General features: G+C 36.5%; 4 protein-coding genes across 5 annotated transcripts; 3 read left to right on the top strand and 1 right to left on the bottom strand.

The window, feature by feature from the left end:
* Window positions 1–6,895: 6,895 nt before the first annotated feature.
* Window positions 6,896–9,867, top strand: LOC9300888 (protein NRT1/ PTR FAMILY 2.11). The gene is made up of 4 exons (XM_002866461.2): window positions 6,896–7,286; window positions 7,750–7,967; window positions 8,055–8,614; window positions 8,700–9,867. The coding sequence occupies exons 1-4, from the start codon at window positions 7,124–7,126 to the stop codon at window positions 9,607–9,609; spliced, it is 1,851 nt and encodes a 616-aa protein (XP_002866507.1). The 5' UTR covers window positions 6,896–7,123; the 3' UTR covers window positions 9,610–9,867.
* On the bottom strand, window positions 9,832–15,802 carry LOC9302579 (ATPase 11, plasma membrane-type). The gene is made up of 22 exons (XM_002864766.2): window positions 15,673–15,802; window positions 15,514–15,583; window positions 15,296–15,415; window positions 15,061–15,159; window positions 14,814–14,951; window positions 14,500–14,634; window positions 14,159–14,338; window positions 13,828–14,034; window positions 13,487–13,606; window positions 13,281–13,400; window positions 13,058–13,180; window positions 12,863–12,967; window positions 12,628–12,772; window positions 12,348–12,512; window positions 12,016–12,254; window positions 11,787–11,819; window positions 11,580–11,661; window positions 11,266–11,426; window positions 10,872–11,057; window positions 10,597–10,779; window positions 10,274–10,452; window positions 9,832–10,155 (listed from the first exon to the last, which is right to left on the bottom strand). The coding sequence occupies exons 2-22, from the start codon at window positions 15,565–15,567 to the stop codon at window positions 10,059–10,061; spliced, it is 2,871 nt and encodes a 956-aa protein (XP_002864812.1). The 5' UTR covers window positions 15,568–15,583; window positions 15,673–15,802; the 3' UTR covers window positions 9,832–10,058.
* A 4,771-nt stretch (window positions 15,803–20,573) lies between these two features.
* Window positions 20,574–24,016, top strand: LOC9302577. The gene is made up of 9 exons (XM_021012575.1): window positions 20,574–21,022; window positions 21,173–21,267; window positions 21,505–21,584; window positions 21,674–21,715; window positions 21,797–21,924; window positions 22,186–22,366; window positions 22,639–22,817; window positions 23,219–23,437; window positions 23,521–24,016. Exons 1-9 carry the CDS (start codon window positions 20,670–20,672, stop codon window positions 23,819–23,821), a joined length of 1,578 nt encoding a protein of 525 aa, XP_020868234.1. The 5' UTR covers window positions 20,574–20,669; the 3' UTR covers window positions 23,822–24,016.
* Window positions 24,017–24,189: 173 nt separating this feature from the next.
* Window positions 24,190–27,387, top strand: LOC9302576 (arp2/3 complex-activating protein rickA). 2 transcript variants are annotated; one of them, XM_021013408.1, is made up of 9 exons: window positions 24,190–24,472; window positions 24,965–25,058; window positions 25,224–25,309; window positions 25,417–25,472; window positions 25,584–25,635; window positions 25,712–25,793; window positions 25,915–26,270; window positions 26,390–26,911; window positions 27,012–27,387. In XM_021013408.1, the coding sequence occupies exons 1-9, from the start codon at window positions 24,392–24,394 to the stop codon at window positions 27,237–27,239; spliced, it is 1,557 nt and encodes a 518-aa protein (XP_020869067.1). In that variant the 5' UTR covers window positions 24,190–24,391; the 3' UTR covers window positions 27,240–27,387. The 2 variants fall into 2 exon arrangements, with proteins under 2 accessions (XP_020869067.1, XP_020869063.1); XM_021013404.1 differs by having other exon boundaries at window positions 24,191–24,472; window positions 25,897–26,270.
* Window positions 27,388–27,413: the final 26 nt, after the last annotated feature.

Genomic DNA, 27,413 nt, shown 5'->3' with positions numbered 1-27,413 from the left:
TCTTTTTTTTTTTATGTTTTTGATACATTTTCATATAATGCTTTTCAGCTACTCTATATCAGAACTTTTTCGTTATTTATTTTTACAACAATCTAATAGTATATACATACATATAAAGACTATGTTATAATGTTGCTAATTATGTGAGTATTTCTTTTTTTACTGTCTAAAAGAGCCATATAGATGGGGAAGAAACCACAAGATTACTGATAAAAATTTCCAACCAAAAAGATTAATGATTAAAAAAGGAATAGCTAAAAGGGTGATCTCCACTTCTGTTGGAATGAAATTTCATCAATAATTGCATTATGCAGGAAAGCTTATTCATATGACAGCTTCTTTACTCTATGGGTTTCGGCGTGACCCTGCGGGGGCGATTATATTTTTCTTTAATAGAATTGTTTTTCTGTGTTTATCAAAGAAGAGTTGGAAATAATATACCATATCCTATTTCCTAGTAAATCATTACAATTTGAATATAAAAGGAAAAATGTGAACCGCTAATCAAACTAAAAAAATGGTGGACTAATAGTCAACGATTTTAATTTGATTAGTCTTTAAAGTAATCAAGAAAACGGTATATATGTCGTCCCACTAAAACTTTGTAAAAGTACTCTGTGGAAGCCCCTTTGGCTCATTGGTTGATCAAGGGTTAATTAATGCTTCTACGCCTAGAGGTTTGGGGTTCGATCCCCAGATACTGCGATTTATTAATATATTTGCAGATTATTGGAGGCAAGTGTGCATGAAATCTCCAGCGATGTACAATTATAGCCATTCGCCAGGATTCTACGCAGAGAGGGAAGTGTCCATCAAGAGCATGAAGAAGGAGGTGAAGGAGGTGAAGGAGGTGAGCATGAAGAAGGAAGTGAAAAATGTGACGTCTGTCGTGGATCTAATAACGGTCGGAAGGAATTGTCAGTTGTTGAATCGTATATGTAACAGTTTTCATAATTTGCAATAAATAATAAATCTAGAAGGAAAAAAAAAAAACATACTCTCTAGAGATAATTAAGTGTTAATGAAGAATATTTTTGTTCGTATGATTGTTTATATAGTGATTAAGATTTCCGCAACTAAGATTTGTGTTTTTCTTGTCCAGAGAATTTAAACTCAACTACATACATTTCCGAATATGAAGACAATTGTGCATTTGAAAATAAATGATTCTAGTTTATTGGAACACTTTATATAAAAAAAAAAAAACTCAAAACCAGTTTAAGACTTAAAAAGATGTATTGGTGTATACTTATGAGTTGAACAAAAAAAAAAAAGATGTATACTTATGAAACATGGATTTTGATTAAAAATCTAACCATATCAACAAAGAATGGGATATTCTGAATGAGTTTTCGTTTGCAAAAATTAATCTCTTTTTCTTTTTTTTTTTTTTTTTTTTTGACATCTTTGGATCGACAAGGCCCGATCCATAGCCAATCCCTACCACGCGGGGTAACGCGATTTAGTGGAGTCGAACTCCGGTGGGAAAGGCAGAGTCAAGTGGACTTAACCACTTGACTAAAGGCACATCCCCTTAATCTCTTTTTCTTTTTATTCTTGTAGCTCATAAAACATTTTAAATAGCCAGATTTTAGCTTTTATACACAATGATGATGATTAACCTAAAAACAAGTTGTCGCTGGGGTGTACTCATTTTCTTTGTGATTTTTCATCTACACATTGAACTCATTCAAATAGATAATCATTTAGTAAAACACTAAATATAAATATATATACAAGGACTAATGTTTATACTTTTTCTTCATTGACCACGTGAAAGAATGGTCCTAGATGAAAAAGGTGTGGGCAGTTATGTGAAGGTAATGAGCATGAAGGTTGACTCTAGTGGAGTTGCTTTTACAAGTTTGGTCTCTGTTCAGCTTATTGTAACCGCGTCAGAGCCGAAACCATTTTTGTTGTCGTCACTTATCCACACAAATTCTTTTCTTGTTACACAATCTAATAAAATGCCGTACGTATTATGAACCTAAGAAATCTGTGAGAGTATAAAACATGTGGAATATTAAATAAAAAATAATTATTTATTATAATAAATTGGTCCAAGATTAATTTAAATTTCTCACTTTTCAAACTATAGAAATTTAAAATAGAACTGAAATGAATTACTACTCAATAAGTTTAAGAAATGTAATGATATTTTCCATGAGTTTTATCTACAAATAAGTTGGAGGCTTGGGTGACAGGGTGAGAGTACACAACAACTCAACAGGAATATAAATTATTGTTGCGAAAGTCGGCACCAAATTATTTAATCATTCAACTCAATTATTTTCCTAGAAATCGTCCATAAAATCATTTCGCAAAATGACATTAATATGACAATAGTTTGGCTTCGTGAGTGAAGACTTCTAATATTAAAAAAAATATATATCAAAACAAATCAACAAGTTGAAGAAAGAAAAAAAAAAGAAAAAAGAAACACATCCTATTTAATTACTACTATTATGATTAGCCTTTAAGTGAGTGAAGTTTTTGGGGAAAAAAAGAAAGGGAGTAAAGTTTTCAACGCTTGCGGTTGTCATTTTCATATTTAACGCATGCGTAGTTTTTGCCTACACGTATATTTCTTACATTTATACGTATGTGTTCGAATGTGTGGTTTTCAATCTTTCTTTTTCTTGTTCTTTTTTTCAATTCGAATACACATTTTTAAATTTAATCAGATTTTTTAATACAGGAATATTTCATCATATTCAAAGCTTTTGTTCTGTGTTAGCAACCCATTTCCCTTAACAAAAAAAAAAGTTATTAACCCAACTCAACAAATTAAACTGTGTCAATCCAACCGGGTTAGTGAAACCACTTGTTTTTTTTTTTTTTTCTACAGGAAACAATAATTGGCGTATGTTGAAGAAGAAACAGATTTGTTCAAATATATATTGTATAAGCTAAAAAATAAAACCTTGACTTATCCGTATAGTTCCAAAAGATGAAGTGTTACGGCGTATGAAGCTAATATAAAATGACATTTATTAGATCACTAACTACCTAGTTGACTTATGTTTACGGTTGAAATGGTACATATACGTAACAACGTAACGAAGTTACAAAGTCAAATCTAGTATTGATTTGTTGCTTCGTATGTAAAAATAGAAAGATTAAGCCATTATAAAATTATTTCCAGCAAGAACAGAAAAACTAATTGACTCAAATAATAGTACTATAACGGATTATTTTGTTTGATTCGATCAGTTTTTCCGAGCTGAAAACAATTTTATGCATGTTGGCATCATCTTTTTTTTTCTATATTGTTCAACAAAATTTTATATATAATGCTACTCTCCATCAAATGAGAATTTGTCTACAAGAGTTTTATCGCGGAGTTTCATCTTTCTTTTTTCTAGATTTTTTCTTTTCTGCAAAGCTCAATGGGGAATTTACACTTTTCAAGTCAAAAAGCAAAAACTATAGAATTCGATCAAATGATATAACTTCATTCCAAAAAAATAACATTTTTGAAGCTGAATTCGTAATATTATAGTGACAAGTTGCGACAGAGAAAGAAATTAAAGTATTCTCACTTCGTTGGGTTAGTTAGGTTAGAACTTGAAAAACGGCAGTACCGTCAAGCCGTAAAGTCGGGCATTTGGTAGTTCGTTTCTACATCTACGTTGGCATTACTATTAATAGAACCGAAACGTAAAATGTAATGTAAATGTGGGCCTTGAGAGAAAATGAATTTCGACGTAGAAACATTATTTTCTTATAATTATCTAGAAAAAAACTCATGTAACTATATATACTTTTCTATTTATATCGATTTATTGGTTTGGATATTAAAAATTAATTTTGTTAGTATGGGTTTGTCGATTGCAATAAACGATTAAAGGGTACTGAATATGTAACTCACAGACAAACAAATTTGACAAAGCCGTAAATTATATAATAGTTTTGTTTTCCCTTAATATATATGTATGATAATAAAATTCAAAATTTTAATAGAATGATTAATATTTTCCTCAAGTACAATACATGTGCCACTAGATTTATTTGGATAAGAGACCTGGTCGCTTACAGAATGATCACAAAATATATGCCTAACTTCACTCACCATCCACATAAATAATTTAAATCCTAATAAATGTTCAGAAAAACTAAAATTTCTCTGCTTATAAAAAAGGATTTAAAGTTTGGATATAATTATATTGACGATATGTTGAATGTTACTATTATGGATTTGAAAGGGTTTTCTACACCGGTATACCCTCGTTAAGCTATGTTTTATATGATATTCTGAGGCGAAATGCTGAATTAGTTAACCAAACTTACAATCACCATATGATTGTTAAGTTTTTTTTTTGTTTGACCTCTTATACTGTCAGAATGTCAGTACTATGAATCTTGAACTAGAGGCAATAATTCTTTTCATAAATTGTTGATCGCATTTCTTTGACAACTACAAGCAAATAAGTACGACAACATATGCTTGAGGATTTTAATTGTGGACATAATTAAGTGGTAAAATGAAAGAGATTAAAGTTGAATTGAAAGCTCAAGTTGTTTGAAAATAGGTACCCATCCTTATTGGTGTCATGTCCAATTATTTTCACTAACGTCTCATAAGATATACTCCCTCCGTTCTTTAATAAGTTATGTTTTAAACTTCTAATTTTATTTTTAAATAGATGATGTTCTCAGTTTTCAATGTAAAATTAATTATTATTTTTATTGGTTTTGACGATTTATATTCTGTAGATTATTTTTTTATTGGTTGATTAGATAATAAATGATGTTTTAGTTTAGAAATAAACAAAAATTATATGATTTCTTCATCGATTTGTATTCTCCTAAAACATCACTTATAAAAGAACGGAGGAAGTATACTAATTGTCTAGGAAACAGGTTTATAAATGAATAAGGGCACATTTACAACAATATTTATTTTTACAAACTTTTTATGCTTTTATATCAACCAAGATGAGCATTCTCTTTTTTTCTTGATAGGTTATTTTTGGGAAAATATTTAGACTAATTCTCGAAATATGTATAAGATAGAATACCTAATACGTAATTTTTCACTGAAATGTTAATAACGATTAAAAAAAAAAAAGGAAACAAGCAATGGAAAACCATATTGTTAGGATTTCATCCCTTGTCTAAACTAATTAAATCCCACAAAAATAAAATCTTTCACTACTTCTAACACTACGCCACTAGACCCTTGAAGCTTTCTGTTTTTGGTTGGGACCTAGTTAAGGACCGGCCGTCGGACTCATTTAAAGGAGGCTTATCTTACATTGAAAACTTGAGTCGTCATTCGTCCAAATAACTTCTGTTTTTATTAATTTGTAATGTTTAATGGCTTAAACAATATGTAAGTTTAAACTTCATTCAGCCAACAATATTACTTTCTTTCTTTTTTTGTCATTCCCATTTGCAAGAAATAGCTTTTTCTTTATTATATGTTTAACAATAAGGTTCACAAAATGCAAATGAACTTAATAGTTTCAGCAAGTTGACGAAATATATATTTAGACCAACTGACAGAGAATTGAAATTCGTCAACTTGCTGAAAATTGTAGATTTTGTGGCGTTTTTATAGTTTGTACATGTGTACATAAACAGAAAAGTAAAAAAGTTCTTTGATGTTTTAATGGGAATCAATTGAAAAACATCCAATTTTACAAAGAAAAAACTAGATAACACAAAATATGGCCTTTTTCAATGAACAAAAACCGACAAATGGCTTTTAACGCAAAAACTGGATCGAAGTACAGATGATGGCAAAATGGTAGATAAGAGGGAAAGTCATTTCCAACCTTAATTGGCGAATGACTTTTTAACATAAACGGCTCAAATGAAACTAACACAAAAACGTTGGTTGACATTTTCTTAACAAGATAATGCTGCCATTGCCAGCACACTAGAATTTGGCTAATTTCTAACTAACTTATTCCGTAGATCCACTCGAATACTACTAGTTAACATCTAAAAGGTCTCACATGCACTAACTTAACCAACCATGGTAGACTGATCGAGTGGTTGAAAATTGACCGAAATTAAAATTTACATCCCATTTTCTTGTGTGGGTATGCATCAGTGTGTGTGTAAATTTTCACTAAAGACTTTTTAAATGAAAAGAACAAATGTTTTCTAATACAGAATTTGAAGTGATCAATGTGATGGTCTAGCCGTCTAGGATCTGTACCTCTATCAAGTTAACTAACCTCCTAAAACGTACTTTATTTTCTACTTCATATATATTGATATGTCGTATAAATCTATGCACAAGTAGCTAGATAAATAGTATTTCAAAAAACGTACATTCATGACGGCTGGAGATATATAGATAAGGATATTTGAATATTTTATTAAAATGCGTGGAAAACTTTACAAAATTCGATCTCGAAATCATAACAACATTTAAGTCAACGTCAGTTTTACACTAAAAATTATACTACTAGTTAATGTTACCTTATAGTATAATCAATTTAATTATACTCTCTCCGTTTCAATTTAGTTGTCGTTTTAGGTTTTCAATGCAAATGTTTGGTGAAAATTCCAGTTTTATCTCTACTGTTTTAATGTTTTGGCCAGTGAATTTTTTTATAAAATATATTAATAAAGGGTAAAACAGAAAATTTAATGCTTTTCTTAATTTATGTGAAAAAACCTTAAACGACAACCAAAACGAAACGGAGGGAGTACGAAGATAAAAAAAAATAGTGGAGAGAAAGAAGAGAAGAAGATTGAAAAATAAGAAAATGGACGGAGAGCTTAAAAGAACGTGCCGTTATTAAGAGGGAGAGTGTTATGATGGGGCCACAACACTTATTAATGGAATCTACATTTTTATTGATTTTTCTTAAAAAGTTTTTTAAAGAGTGAAAAAAGAAGAAGATTAATCAATATTTTAATCAGTAACAGAGCTCTCTTTCACGGCCAAATACACAACTTATACCACTTTGTCAAGATTCCGACATATCTTCACCATCCTCTTCTTTCTTTCTTACCACTATAAATAGAGAGAGCTCTAAGATGAAGAAAACAGTCATCATTTGCCTCTGAGACTAAACAAGAAAATAAAGAAACTACAAAATATACGACCAAGTCTTTTTTTCTTTGTAGTAATAAATTACAGCCAAAAGTATAGAGAAACAAAATGGAGAGAAAGCCTCTTGAAGTTGAGTCGACGGATAACCACCAGAGTCCTTCGTCCGCCGTCTACGGTGGCTCTGTTACGGCGGTTGACCCTGTTGAAGAAGATGTTCAGAATCAGGAGAAACTCGTTTATAGAGGCTGGAAAGTCATGCCCTTTATTATTGGTAACACTAATTTGATCATTTACCCTTCTTTTTTTTCTCTAATTTATAACCTTTTTTTTTGTCCGGGGAACTGCTTTTTTTTTTTTTTTTTCTGTTGGTTTTATGAAGTTTGGGAAAAATCCAGAAATATGTTTAAAAAATATATATATATCTATACTAGAAAAAAATAAAGAAAAACATCAGTCTTGCTCGAAGACTTATTTGTCTGAGCGAGGAGAGTTTTGTTCTCTGTGTTGTCTGTAAGTTTGACTTAGTCAACGGTAATTTAAGACAAAAAGAGTGAGATCTCGAATTTTGTCTTAGATTTTAGAACATATTTGGTCAACACAAATTTCATCTAGGTCTTGATTCTTGGTATGGTTTCTGATTCAATCGAATGCAACGTTTGAAACTTTATTCACAACTAATGATAAAATCTTCAATCAGAGACTTATGCTCTTGTACATGTTGTTGTTGTTATCAGGAAATGAAACATTTGAGAAGCTTGGGATCATTGGGACACTATCAAACCTTCTGGTTTATTTAACTGCAGTCTTCAACCTGAAGAGTATTACAGCTGCAACCATCATTAATGCCTTTAGTGGCACAATTAATTTCGGAACTTTCATAGCTGCTTTCCTCTGTGACACTTACTTCGGTCGATACAAGACTCTAAGTGTCGCGGTCATCGCCTGTTTTCTTGTAATGATCCTGCCTTTTTAATCTTTTCATTCTCTAAAACATTCGGTTTTAAGTAAAAAAATCTGATCAGTGAACTGGGTCTTGTAGGGATCGTTTGTGATACTATTGACTGCTGCAGTGCCACAACTGCATCCAGCTCCATGTGGCACAGCGGCCAATAGCATATGTAACGGGCCAAGTGGAGGCCAGATAGCGTTTCTACTGATGGGTCTCGGGTTCCTTGTAGTGGGAGCGGGCGGGATTAGACCGTGTAATTTAGCTTTTGGGGCTGATCAGTTTAACCCGAAAAGCGAATCAGGGAAAAGAGGGATTGACAGTTTCTTCAATTGGTATTTCTTTACCTTCACTTTCGCGCAGATCTTGTCGCTGACTCTAGTCGTGTACGTTCAGTCTAATGTCAGTTGGACGATTGGTCTAACCATCCCGGCCGTTCTTATGTTCTTAGCCTGCTTGATTTTCTTTGCGGGCGATAAGTTATATGTGAAGATCAAAGCCTCGGGTAGTCCATTGGCCGGTATAGCTCAAGTTATAGCGGTTGCAATCAAGAAACGCGGATTAAAGCCCGCGAAACAGCCTTGGCTTAACCTTTACAATTACTACCCACCAAATTACGCAAACTCCAAGCTCAAATACACTGACCAATTCAGGTAAAAACACAACAAAAAGTCAAAACTAGTCTTTTCACTATTTTTATATGTTTAATGTTTACTGAATAAGCTTCCTATTTGACAGATTTCTCGATAAAGCCGCGATCATGACTCCCGAAGATAAGCTGCAGCCAGATGGTAAGCCTGCTGATCCGTGGAAGCTCTGTACAATGCAACAAGTTGAAGAAGTGAAGTGCATCGTGAGAGTTCTTCCTATATGGTTTGCATCATCAATTTACTACTTAACCATTACTCAACAAATGACTTATCCCGTCTTCCAAGCCCTCCAGAGCGACCGTCGCTTAGGCCCAGGAGGATTTGTGATTCCTGCAGCCACCTACGTGGTTTTCTTGATGACGGGAATGACAGTTTTCATCGTAGTATACGACCGTGTACTTGTGCCAACCATGAGAAGAATTACTGGTCTAGACACCGGGATAACGCTCTTGCAGAGAATCGGAACTGGCATTTTCTTCGCTACCGCAAGCCTAGTAGTCGCGGGATTTGTCGAGGAAAGGAGGAGAACATTCGCTCTGACTAAACCGACACTCGGTATGGCGCCACGAAAGGGAGAAATCTCCTCAATGTCAGCTATGTGGCTGATTCCGCAGCTCTCACTGGCGGGTGTAGCCGAGGCATTTGCAGCGATTGGACAAATGGAGTTTTACTACAAGCAGTTTCCCGAAAACATGAGGAGTTTCGCGGGATCCATCTTTTACGTAGGAGGAGGAGTTTCGAGTTACCTCGGTAGCTTCTTGATTGCAACAGTTCACAGGATGACGCAGAACTCGTCTGGGGGTAACTGGTTAGCTGAGGATTTGAACAAAGGAAGATTAGATCTCTTCTATTTCATGATCGCTGGAATCTTGGCAGTTAATTTTGCTTATTTCTTGGTGATGTCAAGATGGTACAGGTACAAAGGAAGTGATGATGAAGTGACAACATATGAAACCAATGAACATATCATCAAACAGCAAGACAAGAACGTTGCCTGATAATTATGGAATTGCCATCTCCTGGGAGCTGTTAGACTTAGTTTTTGGTCAGCTTCTCACAATCCCCTTTTTATATTTTCTTTGGATTTTCTTGGAATAAGCCATATAGAGATGAAGTAATCATATAACTTGTTCTGGCTTTTTTTTTTTGGTTACTGTGTTAAGATCAGATCTCTTTCTTTCTATCATTGTGGACAAAAGAGAGATTTATAACATCAGATGTATTGCAAAATAAAAATTTGTCTTGCATTTTGAGGACTCTGTTTCTATTTTCTGTCATACTTTTCATCATAATAACAGAACATATCTTAAAACTCAGAAGAAGAAATAAAAACCAACCAAAAAGACTACTAAGAAACTGATACTTTATATGCATAATTTGTATCGAAGTTTCAAACAGGGATATTGAACGATTTTGAGACGGTTCTTGGGCTCTCTCTATGCTTCTCTCAGACGGTGTAAGCTTGTTGAATGGTTTCAATGTCGAGTCCCTTTAGTCTCACAACAGATTCAACATGACCCTTGAGTGTGTGAAGCTCCCGCAACCTATCAAAGAATAGGACAAAGAATGAGACAATAACAAAATGTTCTGGTTTTGTTCTCAATATCCTAAAAGTGTTCCTTCTCTGACTTCACAGGAAGAAAAAGCATTGATGATTTTTACCTGGCGATTTCGGCTCTTCTCTTAGCTTCTTCAGCCATTTGGGAAAGCTCATTGAAATGGGTTCGCTCTGGGAACATCTTAGCATCTGGTGCTTGCAGGCCGTGCAGAGTTCTCTGTGCGTGCGCCCATTGTAGCTCCCTTTGTTCTTTCCCGAAATCCTTCTGCCTCGTGAATGCAACCTAAGGAGCATACGCAGAATCAATTATAAACAGAGACTTACTTACGGTATCCATTTGTGTCACACACAATACAAGAACAAGTACATATATGGCAAATGGAAAGACACAGAAATGAAAAGAAAAATGTTGCTTTTTGATACATACCCTTTGTTCGATAACAAGATCCCAGGCTCTTCCGCTAAGGGCATAACGAATCAAGAACTTGATGATATCAAGAGGAATATAGAATACGATATTGTAAAGCCAGATGACCCCGGCCCATCCCCACCCGATCCCTTCTATTGCAGCAAAGCTCCAATTCGCATAGACTGCAATTAGAGTAGCCACCTGTATTGGAAGAAATAGATCAAAAAAATGGAACAGACGTTTATAACTCTTGACTCCGGTGCTGACCACAGATAGTGAAGTGGCACACTGACCAATTGTGCGAGGATAAAGGCTATCACAAGCCACATCCCAGGACGTTCTACATAAGACCAACTCCGTGATCGGGTCACAAAGATAAGTGCCTGACTTATGATGCTGACTTGCAGGTATATTGCTGAGGCAAGCTTCCGGAAATCATCATGTGCTGTTTTCTCAAGGGTTGAAACTCCAAAAGTTCGCTGAAATTCAAAAAATAAATCTGGTCACTAAGATACAGAAAACAGGAATTTGACACTGGTTTACGATTTTATCTAAAAGAGAAAGTTGAAGTTTCAGTAGAGTAGCGTGGAAAAACAACTACTGAGGTGTTAATGGAGCACACAATCCAGCGAGACAAAAACAAGCAAGCGTAATGTTGTTATACTGAAGAGCAGAGAGAAATCATACCGGGAAGAAGTCGGTTTTATATGCAGCCCAGAAAAATATAACTGTCATCATTGCCATGTAGCTCCCAAACACAACGCCAGTTGCAAAAATCTCTGAGAGTTTCCAGCTATCTGGAAGAGGGGAAGGTTTCACTCTGTCTTTTGATATTGTCATAATTGTTCCTACAAAGTCAGTGCCACAAGAGTTAATCAATGCAGCTAAAAGTATTGATATGCTGAATCCTAGAACCACTAATTCCGTAATCAATTTTGGTACAACTTTGACTGTAGTAGAACTGAAATATAGAGTGACAAATGCAAGATTAATGAACTAACCATCATTCAGGATAGCGATGATAAGAACCATGAAGGGTGGAAAGTCAAACTTCCATATAAGAGCCAGCAGCATGAAGCCAAGCTGAATTAACATGAATTGTAGAAAACGAAATCATAAGGAGTATTACACATGATAATCAGGTTGTATTGAGAACTTGCATAAAGAAACGAGCTGGAAAAAATATAAAAAATCAAGTGACAACTTACGACAATACGGATAGTGATGGAAACCGCATAGATCTGTCCAGAAAAAAAAAGCCAGCTCAAGTTATTTGTTTACAAAACAAAAGAACCAATGATATTGACTTGCAAAATTGTATACAACTAAAGCTGCATAAATAAGATACTGCCTGCATGATACATTGCACGATTCCTCCATGCGAATGCAGAGAAAGTAAAAGGTCTGATGGAGATTGAGAATAAATGCAACACTCACTGTATAATTTTTCATTCTCTGGAAGATAGCACGACTGGTCAAGACAGCGCTGATGATAACACTAAGACCAGGTTCAGTAAGAACAATGTCTGAAGCACTACGTGCTGCATCAGTTGCATCAGCAACGGCAATGCCAATGTCAGCCTTTTTAAGAGCAGGCGCATCATTTACTCCATCACCTGTCATTCCACAAATATGCTTCCTCGCTTGTAGTCGCTTAACTATCTCATATTTATGCTCTGCAGACCGTTTTCATGACTAAGTAGGTTAAATTTATGAGTTGAACTAAACTGGATAAAGTTTTTGGAGAAACAGAAATAAACAACTTTTACCAGGAAAGACGCCAGCAAAGCCATCGGCCTTTTCTATGAGATCATCGATGGGTAAGGCACCTATAGACTCATCCTTGTGCTGTCCGAGTAAAGCAGATGAAGGGTACATGTTGGTTCCCATCCCTAAACGGCGTCCAGTCTCTTTTCCTATTGCCAACTGATCCCCTATAGAATGCCACAAACCTTTAGCAAAGAGAAATGGATTCGGAGAAGAAGAGAGGCAAAACAACATCATCGATGAAGAATCAAAAGACTGTCCTGAGTAGAACAAAAAATTCACCTGTGATCATTTTGACATTCACCCCAAGATTTAAAGCCCTTCTAATTGTCTCGGCACTGTCATGCCTAGGTGGGTCAAAAAGAGGCATCAGACCCATAAATTGCCAAGGGCCTCCAGCACTTTCCTTCGTCCCTTCCGGAACTTCCTGTAGAAGACCAAACACTTCCAACCTTGAATCTTGTATCAACTTACACAAATATATCCCGAGAAACTTGAGGAGCTGGTCACTAATTACCTGGTATGCCACGGCAAGAGATCGTAAACCCCGTTCAGCGAACTTGTCTATTACAGCATGAACCCTCCGCTCAATCTCTGCTTTATTGTGCGCAAGATTTAGGATCTGAGACATCGGCAATAGGAGCTAATAATAAGAACTATGCTCTACACCAAATTTTTTTGAATAGAATATAAATGGCAACCGACAGCTTACTTGCTCAGGTGCACCTTTGCTGACCCTATGCATTTTACCATCACTGTCAATATATGTAAGAGCCGTCCTCTTATCAGTGGGATTGAATGGAAGAAAGTGAACCTCTCGAACACCAGCTCGTGCCTACAGAAAGCAATAGAGAGGAAGCTTTAGGCTAACAGTGTAGTTCAGTAGCAAATTAAATAAAACGTCTCTGTGGGAAAACCAGTATTCACAAGAATACCTCTTTAGGGTCAGCAAGCATCCCAACTATAGCAGCATCAATGGCATCTTGGTTTTCCAGTCTAGAGGCTTGAGCTGCCATCAGAACTACTGTATCTGCATCCACTCCTTTCGTGAAAACCTATATACAAAAAAAACTTGCTCTCATTCAGAAAACAGCTACCCGGATCCTGGGAAGATGCATTTATTTGAACAAGCCCACATTACCTCGATAAGATTTTTGTCAACAGTAAGTTTATTCAATGTTAAAGTTCCGGTTTTGTCGCTGCAAAGCACATCCATGCCAGCCATTTCCTCAATCGCTGTCATCCTCTTGGTTATTGCTCCCTGCATATATAAGAATATAATACATTAAAGCACAGAGATATTTCAAGAAAAGATTTTTAAAAACACACGGGTTATCAAGTCCCAGCCAATCATTCAATATCAAGCAAGTTTAACTTCAAACACCAATGAATCAAAAAACAATTCCTTGAGAAATTAAAAGACAAACATAACATACAAAACAGAAACTCTATAAAAAATACATCTTATGTGATCTGGCTAACCTGCTGAGATAACCTATGTGAGCCAATGGCCATGGTCACAGAGAGAACTGTAGGCATAGCAATTGGGATACCGCCAATGAGGAGCACCAGAAGGTTATCAATTCCAGGACGATATGCTCGGTGTTGAATGGGATACATAACGACAATCTCAATTATCATCCCCACTGCAATAGAGCAGATGCAGAAATTCCCAATGGCAGTTAACACCTGCACATAAAACAAAACAGATATAAGAATTCATATATGGTTTGAATCAACTTGAAAAGGAAGCAACAATACACCATACAAGATCTCAACAATGGTAATTATCAAAACGTGTAAGAAATCATGCCTGTTGAAAGTGGCCAACTTGGTTGGTCGTATCGACAAGATGCGCAGCCTTTCCAAAGAAGGTATGGACTCCCGTTGCGATCACAACTGCTTCAAGCTCTCCCTGTTTGCAAGTGGAGCCGGAATACACACCATCCCCTGGACCTTTGGTTACTGGGAGAGATTCACCAGTAAGAGAAGACTACAGAACAAAGGGTTCATAACAGCTTCAGTACAAATTCTTAATCTGGAAAGTAAAGAAAACTTAGCAGTATGATATCCAAACATCCAAAAGTGGCTAATGATTGAAGCTATGTGCACCACAAGATGAAGCGTATGCAATAACAGTCATCAAGGTCAAACCTGATCAATCTTAAGGGGATCACCCTCGAGAAGGCGAGCATCAGCTGGAACAATATCCCCAAGCTTGATGCTGACTATGTCACCAGGAACAAGAATTGCAGCATCCTGCTCCCCCCACCTTCCATCTCGAAGAACCTTTACAAACGTTTTGACAAGGGAGATGCAAATATACATTAAGCAAATGGAAACCATGTCCATATATGAGTAGATAAGAACCAATATCTTAAGACGGAATAAGAGTATCCCGCAAGCAAAAACCTGAAACAATCTATGACATTGTTGAAAACAAGTAACAATAAGCAAGTATATCAAACCTTTGCTTTGGGGGCAAGACGTGCCATAAGAGCAGCAGCTGCGTTCCCGGCATTGTTTTCCTCTATGAAACTGATGGTGGAATTTATCACAAGCAGAGTAATAATACCAACAAAGTCTTGCCAATCAGGAGGCTTCCCCTGGTAAACAAAGCATTATCAAGAACACAGACCAAACGAAGATATTAATAAAAGAGTTAACTTTAAAAAAACATATGAAAATATGTAAGAGAGTGTAGAATATGCTCACTCCTCCATTAGCAAGAACAATAGCCATGATAGCAGCAGCTTCCATAACCCAAGAAAGAGGATTCCACATGAAACCAAGAAATTTCAGGAATTTGCTTTCCTGCAAAAAAAACATAAAAATTGGAACTTTGCTTCAGAACATCGAAAATCATAATCTTTTGGAGTTATAGACCAAAACCTTAAAACCCAAAAGTCCAGAAAAAACACGAATACAACATAGAGAACGGAAACGGAACCTTCTTCTCCTCGAGCTTATTATGCCCAAAAAGAGCAAGCCTTTCATCAGCAGCTTCTGTAGTGAGACCTTCTCTGCTACATCTCAGACTCTCAAAAACTTCTTCAATAGGCACATTCTCCTGAAAAAAAAAACAAAGAAGACAAATTTCTTTAGACTCTTTCTCTCCAACATCAGAGAAAATAAAAAAAAATCAAAACTTTAGAGTAGATCTGTTACCAGATCCACAGTTTCTTTCAAAATAGCCTCAAGGACTTCTTCCTTGTCCCCCATATTCTCCTGCTACCTCCTAGTACAAAAAAAAACAGACAAATAATCAGAAATTCGCCATTAAAACACCACTCACAACTCTTATAAGAAAAACAGAGATGTAGAAACCTGTTTCACAAGTTGATATCTTTATCTTCTTCTTCGTTTATGTCTTTTGGGTTTCAGAGGAGAGAAAGATGAGAAGAGAAGATGAGAAAACCGCTAAAGGTTAGTGGCAGTATGGGAAGCTAATACACTCCGACCCACAATTATATCCTTTCTTTATCCTTTTATTTTATTAATTAAATTCTCAGTCTTGTTTAGGTATCTTTTTCTTACTGCCTTTTTCAACATTTTTTCTTCATGCGTCAAGCCACCTCATAAAATATCTTTAACAACAATAATTATTTAATTAGTACACATTAAGATTTTACCAATTTTTACTTTAAATTTAAGAAGATGTGATACAATCGGATTTTACAGCTAAATTATATCCGTAATGATTCTGTATATATCTGTTAATCATTAAAAAAAAACGTTGTAAATATGATGACATAATTTATGATACATTTAACTAATGTATTACCATTTTTAGTTTAAAACACATTAACTGGATTAATTTGAGAAAAAAAAAAGTGACTATGGCTAGATTTACATCTATGTAAATGTTATGTTTGTGGTTGTTAGTCATAAAACGTTGTAAATGCGATGACATGTTATTTCTAAAATGCAACTAAGGTTTTTACCATTTTTAGTTTTGATTAATTTGAAAAAAATGTGATTATATTTTACAACTAAACTACACCTATAAATGTTCTGTAAAATAGCTGTTAATTATTAAAAAGATATTGTAAATGTGATTCGATTAAATTTTTACTACTCTCTATGTTTCATATTAAGTGTTGTTTTAGCCTTTCAATTTTGTTTTAAAATAAGTATCGTTTTGTTTTTTCAATGCAAATGTTCGGTAAAATTTCTAGTTTCGTCCCTACTAATTTAATATATTGACTAATGAAAGAATAATAAAATATATAAATAATGGGTAAAACAGAAAATTTAATTGTTTTCTTAATATGTGTGCAAAAACCTTAAACGAGGGATTATATTCAATTTAAAATGGTAAAACCTTAATGATCTTTTCCTAACGAACACACATGAAAATGTATCATCATAAGAAGTTATCAAGTAAGAAAGATGGGTCGTCAATTAGAGAGTAAACCTATAAGTAAAGGTTGCACTTGTAGTTGTAGTAGCCTTGTAGGCGTGGGATGACCGTTGGGATTCATAGAATTAAATTCATTACATGGAAATGAAGGCGAGTAGGTCACAGACACAGCACAGAAGAAAGAAACAGCCATGTGGCCATATGCTAGAAGAGATGATGCTCCCTTGGAAATTTGACACGTGTCCATGAAAACCACAAAAACAGTTCACATTTTACAACACACGCCAAAACACAACCCACGTGACGCAGACCTTTTGTTCTTATTAGTAATTTCCTTTTTCTTTTTTTCTTTTTTCTTTTTTCTTTTTTTCTTTTTTAAAATAAAGGTACCATGTTCCGTACCGTACCCGTCCGTAGAACGAGTGTGTTTCCCACTGCTTGAGTTTTTTTTCTCTCGTTTTTCTTCTTTCGACTTTATAAACTTTTTTTCTTTTCAACTTTGTGTATTATTAGTTTTTTTTTTGTCAACTGGTTTTGTATTAAAGATGAGATTGATCGTTACAACACAAACCACTAAAGGAAGCTAACACAGCTACAAAGCCACATATCCACCGAGAGGACCTATACAAAAAGAATATGCTCAACACTCGAGCCATAAACACAAAAACTAAGATTCAATCAGAGGAAGAAATCCTATCTTCATTGAACACTCCATCAAGCCAAGTAGGATGACAGACCGCCACATAAGACTGAAGTCTACAATCTTCAGTGACACTTTTAGCTATAAGAACAGCTCCTCTGTTTGAAAATGAGTTTTCCAAAAAAAACTTCCAAGAAAGAAAAGATCGCAGAACAAGGCCAAGCTCCATAGACATAAATCTAAAGGAAGGCCAAGCTGCAGGTCGCAAGATCACATTCACCAAAAACTCCTCCTGCAGAGCAAAAACCACTTTTTCCACTCTGTGAAACCTCATACTCTCCATAGCCCAAAGCAGTCCTTTGAACTGAGCCTCCTGTTTCACCAAAACACCAGGCAAAGCACATCTACTATGAAGTAGAACCTTACCAGCATGATCCCTTAGGACCCATGCACATCCAACAAACTTGTTCCTTTTGGACCAAGAAGTGGAAACATTACATTTCAACCAGTTAAGAGGAGGGGCAGTCCAACCAACCTGAGCACTACACAAGTTAACCCCCATACTTGAATCATCCTCCTCCTCCAGCTTTTGAGCATCCACCCATTCAAGCCAATCTTCTCGAACCTTTTGGGCAGTTTCAAGAGAGGAGAAGCATTTACCTTCATAAAGAGCCAAATTCCGATTCTTCCAGATTCTCCATAGGGTCTAAGGGAAAGAAAGTCTTAATTCCTCAGGCCACATAGAGTTCTTTAGGTTCGAGAGGAGGTAATCAAAATTTGCAAAAAGAGAACCATTATGGAAACCCCACTGAGGAGAAAGAACACCCGAAAGAGCCCACAGTTGTCTTGCCAAAGAACAAGAGAATAAGACATGGTTGACTGACTCTTCATCACCACCACAAAGTTGACACCTCTCATCAATCTTCCTGCCTCTACTACTCATAGCCTTTGCAACAGGGAGAGCACCACAAAGCATTTTCCAGAGAAATACTTTAATTTTTGGGTCAGTCTACAAACCCCACACTTTCTATTTCAGGTCATTAGTAGCGGGAAGCTGTTCAGCATCACTCCTGACTTGAATATTCAGGGAAAGAGAGGCAAGCCAATACGCAGACTTGACTGAAAAGTCACCACTCTTATTGAATTTCCAGGAATAGAAGTCCTCACAATCAGTCACAGGTTTGATCAACCTAATGCGAAGGATGTCATCAGGAAGAAAATGCTCATCAAGCTTTTGGGGATCCCAGTCTCTTCTGGAGCTGTCAATAAGGTCAGCCACTCTTAAATCAGGATTGAAGAAATAATTTCTTCGCAAAGGAGGACGCCATTCCTCATCCTCATTCCAAGGATCAATCCAAACCTGCAGAGACTTCCCATTACCAACATTCTTCTTTAAAACCTTGACACAACAGATCCCTTCCATGTAAAAGGCTTCTCCACGCATAGGAAGGCCTTTCACCAAGAGAAGCATTTAAAAAATCAGACTGTGGAAAGTACCTACTCTTCATGATTTGTGCAAACAGACAGTCTGGGTACTGTAGAATCCTCCATGCTTGCTTGGCCAACAGAGCTTGATTGAAAGTTTGAATATCTCTGAAACCAAGACCACCAAGAACCTTTGGAAGGCAAAACTTTTCCCAACTGAGCCAATGAATCTTATTATGATGTTCTGCATTACTCCACCAGAAGGAGTAATGCAGAACATCATAATAAGCTTTGTGTATTATTAATTTGATTCAGTTTTTTTGAACTTCTTCTTTGGATAATGGAAATTTGACTAGGAGATGGTCCATATATATATATATCAAAGTGAAGTCTCCTTTTTTATTTTTCTTTTGGATTTTTCCTCGGCAAGGCCAACGAATATTTTTCTTTTAGCTTTTATCGTTTATCATTCTTCTTTTTTTTTTTTTTTATATAATCAAACATTACATCAATATATCGCTTTAGTGTTCTATGCTTTATAGGTAAAAATGTGTCCTCTCTTGCTTTTATGAAGTAACAGATGGTGAGTAGAGTAATTGCTTTGTATCTTATATGATCAAAAATCCCTTCTTATATTCATAGATTATCAACTGTACCTCCAAATGACCCGCTTGCATTATGCGACATCAACTGTTCACATATGATTAACTTCTCGTGTTCAATTAGTTTCAATTTGGCCTTTTTTATCTGGAAAATTAGTTATAGAACTTATAGTCAATCAAACATCTGCAAAAGACATTCTAACTTCTAAGGATTAAAACTTCATGATGAGAAATATAAATCAAACAATCACAAGAAGCTATGTCAGAAACGAGCATGACATATACTAGCTTAACTTGATTTGTATTTAAATTTGATAAAATGCAGCTTGTTGTTGAAAACAAAAGCCCATGGTAAATTTAGTGGAAACCGAAAATCGTCAGTTTCCCAATGAAAGCCCAATTATTTGCAGTCCAAAGGTTTAGTATAGTAGTAATCAGCCCATGGGCTAAGTTCTCTTAGATTAGAGTAAAGAATAAACGGTGCCGTTTGTGGAGTCAATAAGTAACGAAGAAATATTGCAATTTTCAAACCCTATAATCGTGAGCTCACCCTGATCGTATTCCTCTGTCTCTATTAGTCAGATCGTTTTTCAAAAACAAAATTTTTGGTCGAATTAAGACATAAGTAGCCGCTATGCGTATGTCTGCAGCTCTGTTTTCATCTCTTTTCAATGGAAGAAGAGGTCTTCAAAGGCGATGACGAGAAGAGGAACGCGAAGAAAAAGAAGAAGACAAAGAGGAGACGATTTTGTAGCGCCGGAGATTACTTTGGATCTCCAGATCGAGATTCTGACTAGATTGCCTGCCAAATCGCTGATGAGGTTCAAGTGCGTCTCAAAGCTATGGTCTTCTCTTATCCTTTCCCGATATTTTAGCAACTGTTATCTTACGGTTGCATCTCCACTGCGACCACCACCTCGTCTATACATGACTTTGGTGGACCACGAGTGTAGTTCAACGGAGGTCTGCCACAACCCCCATGAGTCTGCACTGCTATCATTATCATCATCGTCTAGTCAAAGTGCTACATCTTTCTACCAAGATTTGACCATGCAAGGGATGGGAGGACGCAACAAATCTACAGATAAACCGATATTAGTTAAATCTAAATGTAATTAACATCAATTGTTTTTATCGAATTAACCAAAAAAAAAAAAAAGAGAGAACGGATTTAACTTTGATTTTTTTTTTCTAATCGAATAATGTTTTCATTTTTTTCTATGTTCTAATTCACAAAGTCACCTTTGGATTCTGCGCAAGGCAGAGATAGCTGCCGAACCGAACAGTCAGGTTAATGGGTTCGCCGGATAAGCAACATCGCCGCCACGTGGCCGCCGAATTTCTACACAGCGCCGTAACCTCAATCATTCCTCTCTTCCCTCCCAAAACGGCGCCGTCTCGTGTATGCCTCCCACTTAGATTCTCGGTATCAGACGATGTGTCGTCCCCTTTCGAATCGACGGTGAAGAGCTCATCATCCACGTCGTCTTCCGGCCTTAATTCAACTGTTAGGATTTCATCTCTCAGCTCCGACGGGAAACGCGGTGGACCTGCCTTCGTCGGTCAGGTCTTTAGTATGTGTGACCTTACTGGGACTGGTCTAATGGCTGTTTCTACTCACTTCGATATTCCTTTCATCTCCAAGAGGTTTATCATTACTCTTCTTCCTTCATTTCCCACTCTCGAATTTCAAGTTCGATTCAGTTTCCATGAGATGAGTTTAGCTGGTTTGCATCATATGATTTTCTATGTTTTCTTCAGTTTCATCCTCATGTTTGTATTGATGTTTATATACAGGACACCTGAGTGGCTAAAGAAAATGTTTTCGACTATCACTAAGAGCGAGAGGAATGGCCCTGTGTTCCGTTTTTTCATGGATCTTGGTGATGCAGGTGCATTGACACTTCTCTTTGTAAGCTTTTTTTAGCATTTTCCAGTAACATAGTCTAGCTACTACTTGCTTGTATGTTCTTTAAGAGCCTTCTGGTTTTGGATAAGGCTGAAGTTTTCTAAAATGAATGGCAATGGAGATTCTGAACCTCTAGAGCTTACAACTCCAAACCATGTTGTCTACTTTTTTGCATAATTTTGGGTTCGATATTTTCCTGACGTGGTGTTTGTTTTCTCAGTTTCATATGTTAAAAAACTAAATATTCCAAGCGGAGTGGTTGGGGCTTGTCGACTTGATTTGGCATATGAGCATTTCAAGGTATGCCTCGATTAGAACTAGTATGTTGTTATATACACTACATTTGAATTGTCCGAGAGACTGAATTTAATTTGTTTCATTTTCATCAGGAGAAACCTCACTTATTTCAGTTTGTTCCAAATGAGAGACAGGTAAAATCATGTCAGTGTGATTTGCATTTCTTTGCTCCCTTTATTAACTTACTTCTAAGTGAAATGATTTCTTACTCGCAGGTGAAGGCTGCCAACAAACTTCTCAAGTCAATGCCACAAAATGGTAGAAAACAAAAGGTAGAGGGAGTCCCTGTTTTCGGTGCTCAAAACTTGGACATCGCTGTTGCAACTGCAGATGGAATTAAGTGGTGAGTTTTACTGATGCAGAACAATGTGAATTTGTTAGGACATGAAAATATTATAGCTTCTAACCTCTCCTTGTGATCAACTCCCTCCAAGTTTTACTATCAGAACCCTCAGAACCCATGGCTTTTCAATTTTCTTACTGACTTGGCTGTAGTTGAATTTGTTAGTTGTGCAAAACATTTTTTAGAGCAATTACCATTTGTATGAAAAATCCTGGGATTGTTTTTACTTTTTTTGTATCTAATTTTATTTACCTTTACCAGGTATACCCCATACTTCTTTGATAAAGCTGTACTAGATAACATTCTTGAAGAGTCCGTAGATCAACATTTCCATACTTTAATTCAAACCCGGCATGTGCAACGACGACGGGATGTTGTTGACGATAGTTTAGCTTCAGAGGTTATGGAAGAGATGGGAGATAGCATGCTGGAGCCGCCAGAGGTACACATAGTTATTGTTATGTTAAAAATAAAGATGAGCATGTAATTATCATAATCAGCTACAAGAGCTACGAGATTAGGTTTGTTATTTGCCATTCCTATCATCTTGCTGGATTCCTGTGGATAGGAATTTCCCATGTAAAGATAATTAATTTTAACCAGGGTAGCTTATCGTTTTTAACAGACAAATATATTGATAATGACTCTTTTTAGGGTTGGTTATGGAGTTTCTCAAAACTTACGGTTTTTATTCTTGTATTAATCAAACTGCAGGTTCAAGAAGCCATGGAGGAGATTGGCAGTTCCGGAATTCCTTTGAGTGTTGTGGCAAAGGCTGCAGAGATTCAGCTCCTATATGCCGTTGACAGAGTACTTTTAGGCAGTAGATGGTTTCGAAAAGCCACGGGTATTCAGCCAAAGTTACCTTATTTGGTTGATTCTTTTGAAAGAAGGTTTGCTCTTTCATCTCTCTTTTTGTTTCTTCAAAGCTAGGGTTTCTAATTTTTAAACTCGTTTAATGAACGTACAAGTAATTTGGTCTCCAACGCCGTTTTATTACATAGTGAAAGCATATTATTATGTCACATTGACACTAAAAACTGTGAAGTTTGCTGACGCAGAATTTGAAGTTTGGACATTTGACATTGATTTTCAGTTCTGTGTATATATATACTCAAATCTAAACACGTTTTCAATATTTTCTAGTTTGAGTTATAGGAGGATTTAGATTTACGAATTTTGCTATAAATCCGAGCAAGCAAAATCGTATTGATGTGATGTATACAGGACCAACACTAAAGCACTTATTAAATGCTTCATAAGTAGCTAACATTTCCTCTCTCTTTGCTCTTAGGAGTGCATTTTCTATCCAAAGAGCGTCAGGGTCAGCAACTAGATGTCTTGGTGATTCAGTAGAAGCAGATACTTCCGCATCACTGCTTAGAGTAGAAGATAATAGTCCAAGCGAAGACGAAAAGAGACAGCAAAATCTCTGGTTTCCTTTTGGAGATTGGATTAATCACTCTGAATCGAAAAAAGAACACACTCATCATAAGGGTCCATCAGATGGAAGGTAGTAATTGTTTGCAAAACATTTGAGAACAAAATGTTGTTAAAGAGGGTAAAAATCTTGAAAACACAAATTTTTGGTTTCAGGGATATGGAATCTAGAGAGAGAGAAATGCTGCGAAGTCCTTTCTTACCAAAGATAACAATGGTAGGGATTTCAACAGGAGAAGCTGCACAAATGAGTAAGGCTAATCTCAAGAAAACAATGGAAGATTTAACAGAAGACTTGGAGCAATCTGATGAAGGGAATGATCATGGTTCGAAACGTTATGACCCTCGAAAGATGGAAGAGAGAGATCCTCTTTTTGTTGCAAACGTCGGAGATTACTATTCGGGTATGGCGAAAGCTGGTTCTGCTCGGTTGTCACGTCGAGGGGATGACCAGTAACGAAACACATCCTAGGTCACATAGCCTATTTGTGTGAATTGCTCAAGCCTAGTAACTATTTTGTTGCTACTTGTTATACTGCTTTAAATTCCAATTTGTTGTCATGTTAAAAATATACTATTTTTACCCGACGTATTTTTATTACTCGGTGTATAATTTCGAACGTGAAAATGCACTTTTCACCCATGCAATAAATAAATATAGTATTGATTTGTTTATAACATTATTCTCATTGGTTACGAAATTAATATGAGTTAAAATGTTAAATTACTTATGGGCTTTTTCAGAATAAACTAAAAAGTCCACCAGTGGCCCAAGATTCAATTGACAATGAAGGACCAAAATATTAAATCGTTAATAAATTTGGTTCGTAGATTTCGAGCTTCGTAGATTAGATCGAGAGAGAGTCGAGGAGGAGAGAAAATCCAATCGTGTATCGCGGAAACAAAATTCAAATTATTTTGTGCGAGAGACTCCACAAGATAAGATCTTTGGTTTTTTTCTTGTCTCATCACTGTGAACAAATCCTAAATCGGTGGGAGGGAGATTGAAGAACGGTAAATCGGAAATATGAAGACGACGAAGGGAGGCAAAGTGATGAACCCTACTGATGCTTATCGCAAGCAGATTCGCAAGAGAGAAATTAAGCGTGTAAGGGCTTTTGTTTTCTCCATTCTGAATTTTCCCTTTCTTTGTTGTTGATGAAATCGAATTGGGATTAATTGTTGTTGTTGTAGTTGTATGAGTTATTGAGTTTAGATTCAGGTTAAAATTGCTCTGTTTTTGATTTAGCTTTGATTCATATATTACTCTTTGTGGTGAGTTTAAAGCATGTTTTGGTGATTTTATCATTGGTTCAAGTGGACAAATCTTCATATAAAGGCTAATCTTTATCCTAGATTAGACTCTTTTTTTTTGGGTTGTTTAGGCATTAGATAAATTGATTTGGGAATTTGATTTGCTAGCTCAGACTCCTTTAGGTCAATAATCAATAGCTTTGCAGTAGCTAAGAAAGTGAAGATGATATTTTTTTGACCATCTTGTTCAATTGTTGTCTCATTATCTGTGAGCAAATATTGTTGGTGTTTGTCTATTTGTGGGCTACGTTTCTTACCATTTACATAAACTTTGGTTCTTAAACAGAACAAGAAAGAGAGGCAAAAGGTAAGAGAGGTTGGAATTTTGAAGAAGGATCCTGAACAAATCAAGGAACAGATCAGGAAACTTGATATGTCTAGTAAGTTTTGCTCTGCTTCTAATAGTAACAACTTATACCTTCAAATCGAATGTGTCTTCTTCTTTCCGTAGTTAGTTTCAAGCGTATCTCTAAACCTCAACAAATATACAGATTTGTTCAATCTCTATGCAAACTAATACAGAGTTGATATTTTGATTGGTGTAGAGGCGGAAGGTGCTTTGGACAAAGCAAGAAAACATAAAAAGAGACAGCTTGAAGATACTCTAAAAATGGTGGTGAAGAAGAGAAAGGTATTGCTCTCGTTGAGTTAGGTTTTATTCCTTTTCCCCACAAGACTCCCAGCTTCTGATTTGGCATCTCTTGTCTTCTTATTCTTTTGTCTCTTTTGTTTTCACAGGAATATGATGAGAAAAAGAAGGAGCAAGGTGAGGCAACAACCTCTGTTATGTTCAGGTGATTAATCGTTCTATCGAGTTACTTTTCATTTGCTATAAATATTGATTTTTAAGATGTCATCGGCTTTCTATTAGATATAAGTATAACCTGTTCTTGTCTTCTATGTAGTCATCTACCCCCTCAGCGAAGATTAACTGGCGAAGAGGACTTAAAACCAGAGGTACTTAGTTTGTTTTCTTTCTGTTCCCCTTGCTTGATTTCGAAAACCTCCCTCACTTTTCTGCATATTATGACAGGACTCTGTTTACTATCACCCTACTTTGAACCCAACTGGTGCACCACCCCCAGGAAAGCCACCAATGTATAATTCATCGATAGGTATATCTTTTGTTGATGCTGCTTCTTACAAATCAAAACAGTCCTTTTTTCCTATTTCCTTTTATTTGATCGTAAAAAGGACTTTTTTTCTAACGTTTTTCAGGACTTAGTATCTCCTCAGATGGTGCTTCATCTAGTGGTGCTGCATTGTCTTCTATTACCGAGTCAGAAGATTCCGTCTTAGTTACTCCTCCTCCACTTCCTCCTCTACCGGATGGGAATAATGCTTTATCTGCTTCTTTGCCACTTCCACCTCCACCTCCTTTGCCACCAACTACAGGCCTTACTTTGCCACATTCATCATTTCCACCACCACCTCCGGGGCCACCACCAAAAGAGCAGGATTTGGTTCGTCCTCCTCTTCCGCCACCTCCTCCACTTCCTCAATCTTCCCAACCACCTCCTCCTGGTCTAAGTGGAAGTGAAGGCGATGGTAGATTCCCGGAATCATCAGATTTTACCTTTGACAATCGCAAGGTAAAACCTCATTCTGTTACTGATAGCTGTCTTAAAATGGTGACAATTTACGTGTTTTCGTGTATCAAATGAAGAAATATTGAAACTTGATTACATATTTTTCCATATCTATTGTGCAGAACGCTAATATAACTTCCGTCCCTCCTCTCCCACCACCCGGCCTTCCCTCAAGGCCTTCAAACAACGAATCTGAGAGTGGTCCAGCAGAATCTAACGGGAGTAGTTTTCAAAACGCTAACCTCTCTAAGATGGTTGCACCACCACCACCACCACCTTTACATCAGCAGCATCAATCAACATTTGCAGGAGCTGCTGCTCCACTGTCTAATTTTCAACCTGATGTTCATCCGCCTCCAGGAATGTTGCGTTTTCCACCTCCACCGTCTCCACTCGATATGCATCCTCCTCATCCAGGAATGTTCGGTGGTCATCTGATCCCGAGACCACCGTATGGCCCACCGCCTGGACCGCCTCCGATGATGAGACCGCCGCTTCCACCAGGACCACCACCGTCTAGTTTTCAAGACGGTCAAGCAATGATCAGACCATATGTACCAAACAAACCATCTTTTGTAAAATCCGCTGCTCCTACTGTTGTCAGGAGACCACTCGCTCAACACACACCTGAGCTTACATCCATGGTAAGTTACATGAATTCACTACACCTTTTTGATATAACTCATGTGAGTCCCAAACATTGATACAACTGCTTTATATCATGTTGTTGTTGTTGATATGCAGGTCCCTGCGTCGGTTCGAGTCAAAAGAGAATCAGCAACTGTGACCAAACCAAAGCCAAAGACTTCGATAGCCACAAGCTTGAGTTTTACACCAAGGGCTATGGCTTCTGCTGCACCGTTGAAGGTAGAGTCAGCCAAGACATCTGCAGCTTCAAAGCCACAGAGCATTGATGATTCGTACACAGCTTTCTTAGAGGACATGAAAGCTCTTGGAGCACTTGATGGATAAACTTTAGACTTATAGTATTCAAACAAAGTTGTTTTGGTGTTCTTGGTTCAGAATCTTGGAGAAGTAAACATTGTTTTTTTGAACATAACACAACACGCTAACTGTTTTGTCTTAATTACTAAATTCAAAGAAAGATTGTGTGAAACCATAAGCTTAAGTAGAAATGGAATAGCA

This window comes from Arabidopsis lyrata (assembly GCF_000004255.2).
Source record: "Arabidopsis lyrata subsp. lyrata unplaced genomic scaffold ARALYscaffold_8, whole genome shotgun sequence".
Lineage (NCBI taxonomy): Eukaryota > Viridiplantae > Streptophyta > Magnoliopsida > Brassicales > Brassicaceae > Arabidopsis > Arabidopsis lyrata.
Note: the sequence above shows the minus strand (reverse complement) of the source record. Positions and strands in the feature narration are given on the sequence as shown.

Bases quoted from the DNA above. Each gene is read 5' to 3' on its own strand.
- LOC9300888 (XM_002866461.2), top strand. From the start codon at position 7,124: ATGGAGAGAAAGCCTCTTGAAGTTGAGTCGACGGATAACCACCAGAGT. The intron at 7,968-8,054 runs GTAATGATCCTG...TGGGTCTTGTAG, and splicing joins CGGTCATCGCCTGTTTTCTT to GGATCGTTTGTGATACTATT. The intron at 8,615-8,699 runs GTAAAAACACAA...CCTATTTGACAG, and splicing joins AAATACACTGACCAATTCAG to ATTTCTCGATAAAGCCGCGA.
- LOC9302579 (XM_002864766.2), bottom strand. From the start codon at position 15,567: ATGGGGGACAAGGAAGAAGTCCTTGAGGCTATTTTGAAAGAAACTGTG. The intron at 13,181-13,280 runs GTATTCTTGTGA...TGCTTTCTGTAG, and splicing joins TGCTTGCTGACCCTAAAGAG to GCACGAGCTGGTGTTCGAGA. The intron at 10,453-10,596 runs GTATGTATCAAA...TATGCTCCTTAG, and splicing joins ATCTTGTTATCGAACAAAGG to GTTGCATTCACGAGGCAGAA.
- LOC9302577 (XM_021012575.1), top strand. From the start codon at position 20,670: ATGGGTTCGCCGGATAAGCAACATCGCCGCCACGTGGCCGCCGAATTT. The intron at 21,585-21,673 runs GTATGCCTCGAT...CATTTTCATCAG, and splicing joins TGGCATATGAGCATTTCAAG to GAGAAACCTCACTTATTTCA. The intron at 23,438-23,520 runs GTAGTAATTGTT...TTTTGGTTTCAG, and splicing joins AAGGGTCCATCAGATGGAAG to GGATATGGAATCTAGAGAGA.
- LOC9302576 (XM_021013404.1), top strand. From the start codon at position 24,392: ATGAAGACGACGAAGGGAGGCAAAGTGATGAACCCTACTGATGCTTAT. The intron at 25,059-25,223 runs GTAAGTTTTGCT...TGATTGGTGTAG, and splicing joins CAGGAAACTTGATATGTCTA to AGGCGGAAGGTGCTTTGGAC. The intron at 25,636-25,711 runs GTACTTAGTTTG...ATATTATGACAG, and splicing joins AAGAGGACTTAAAACCAGAG to GACTCTGTTTACTATCACCC.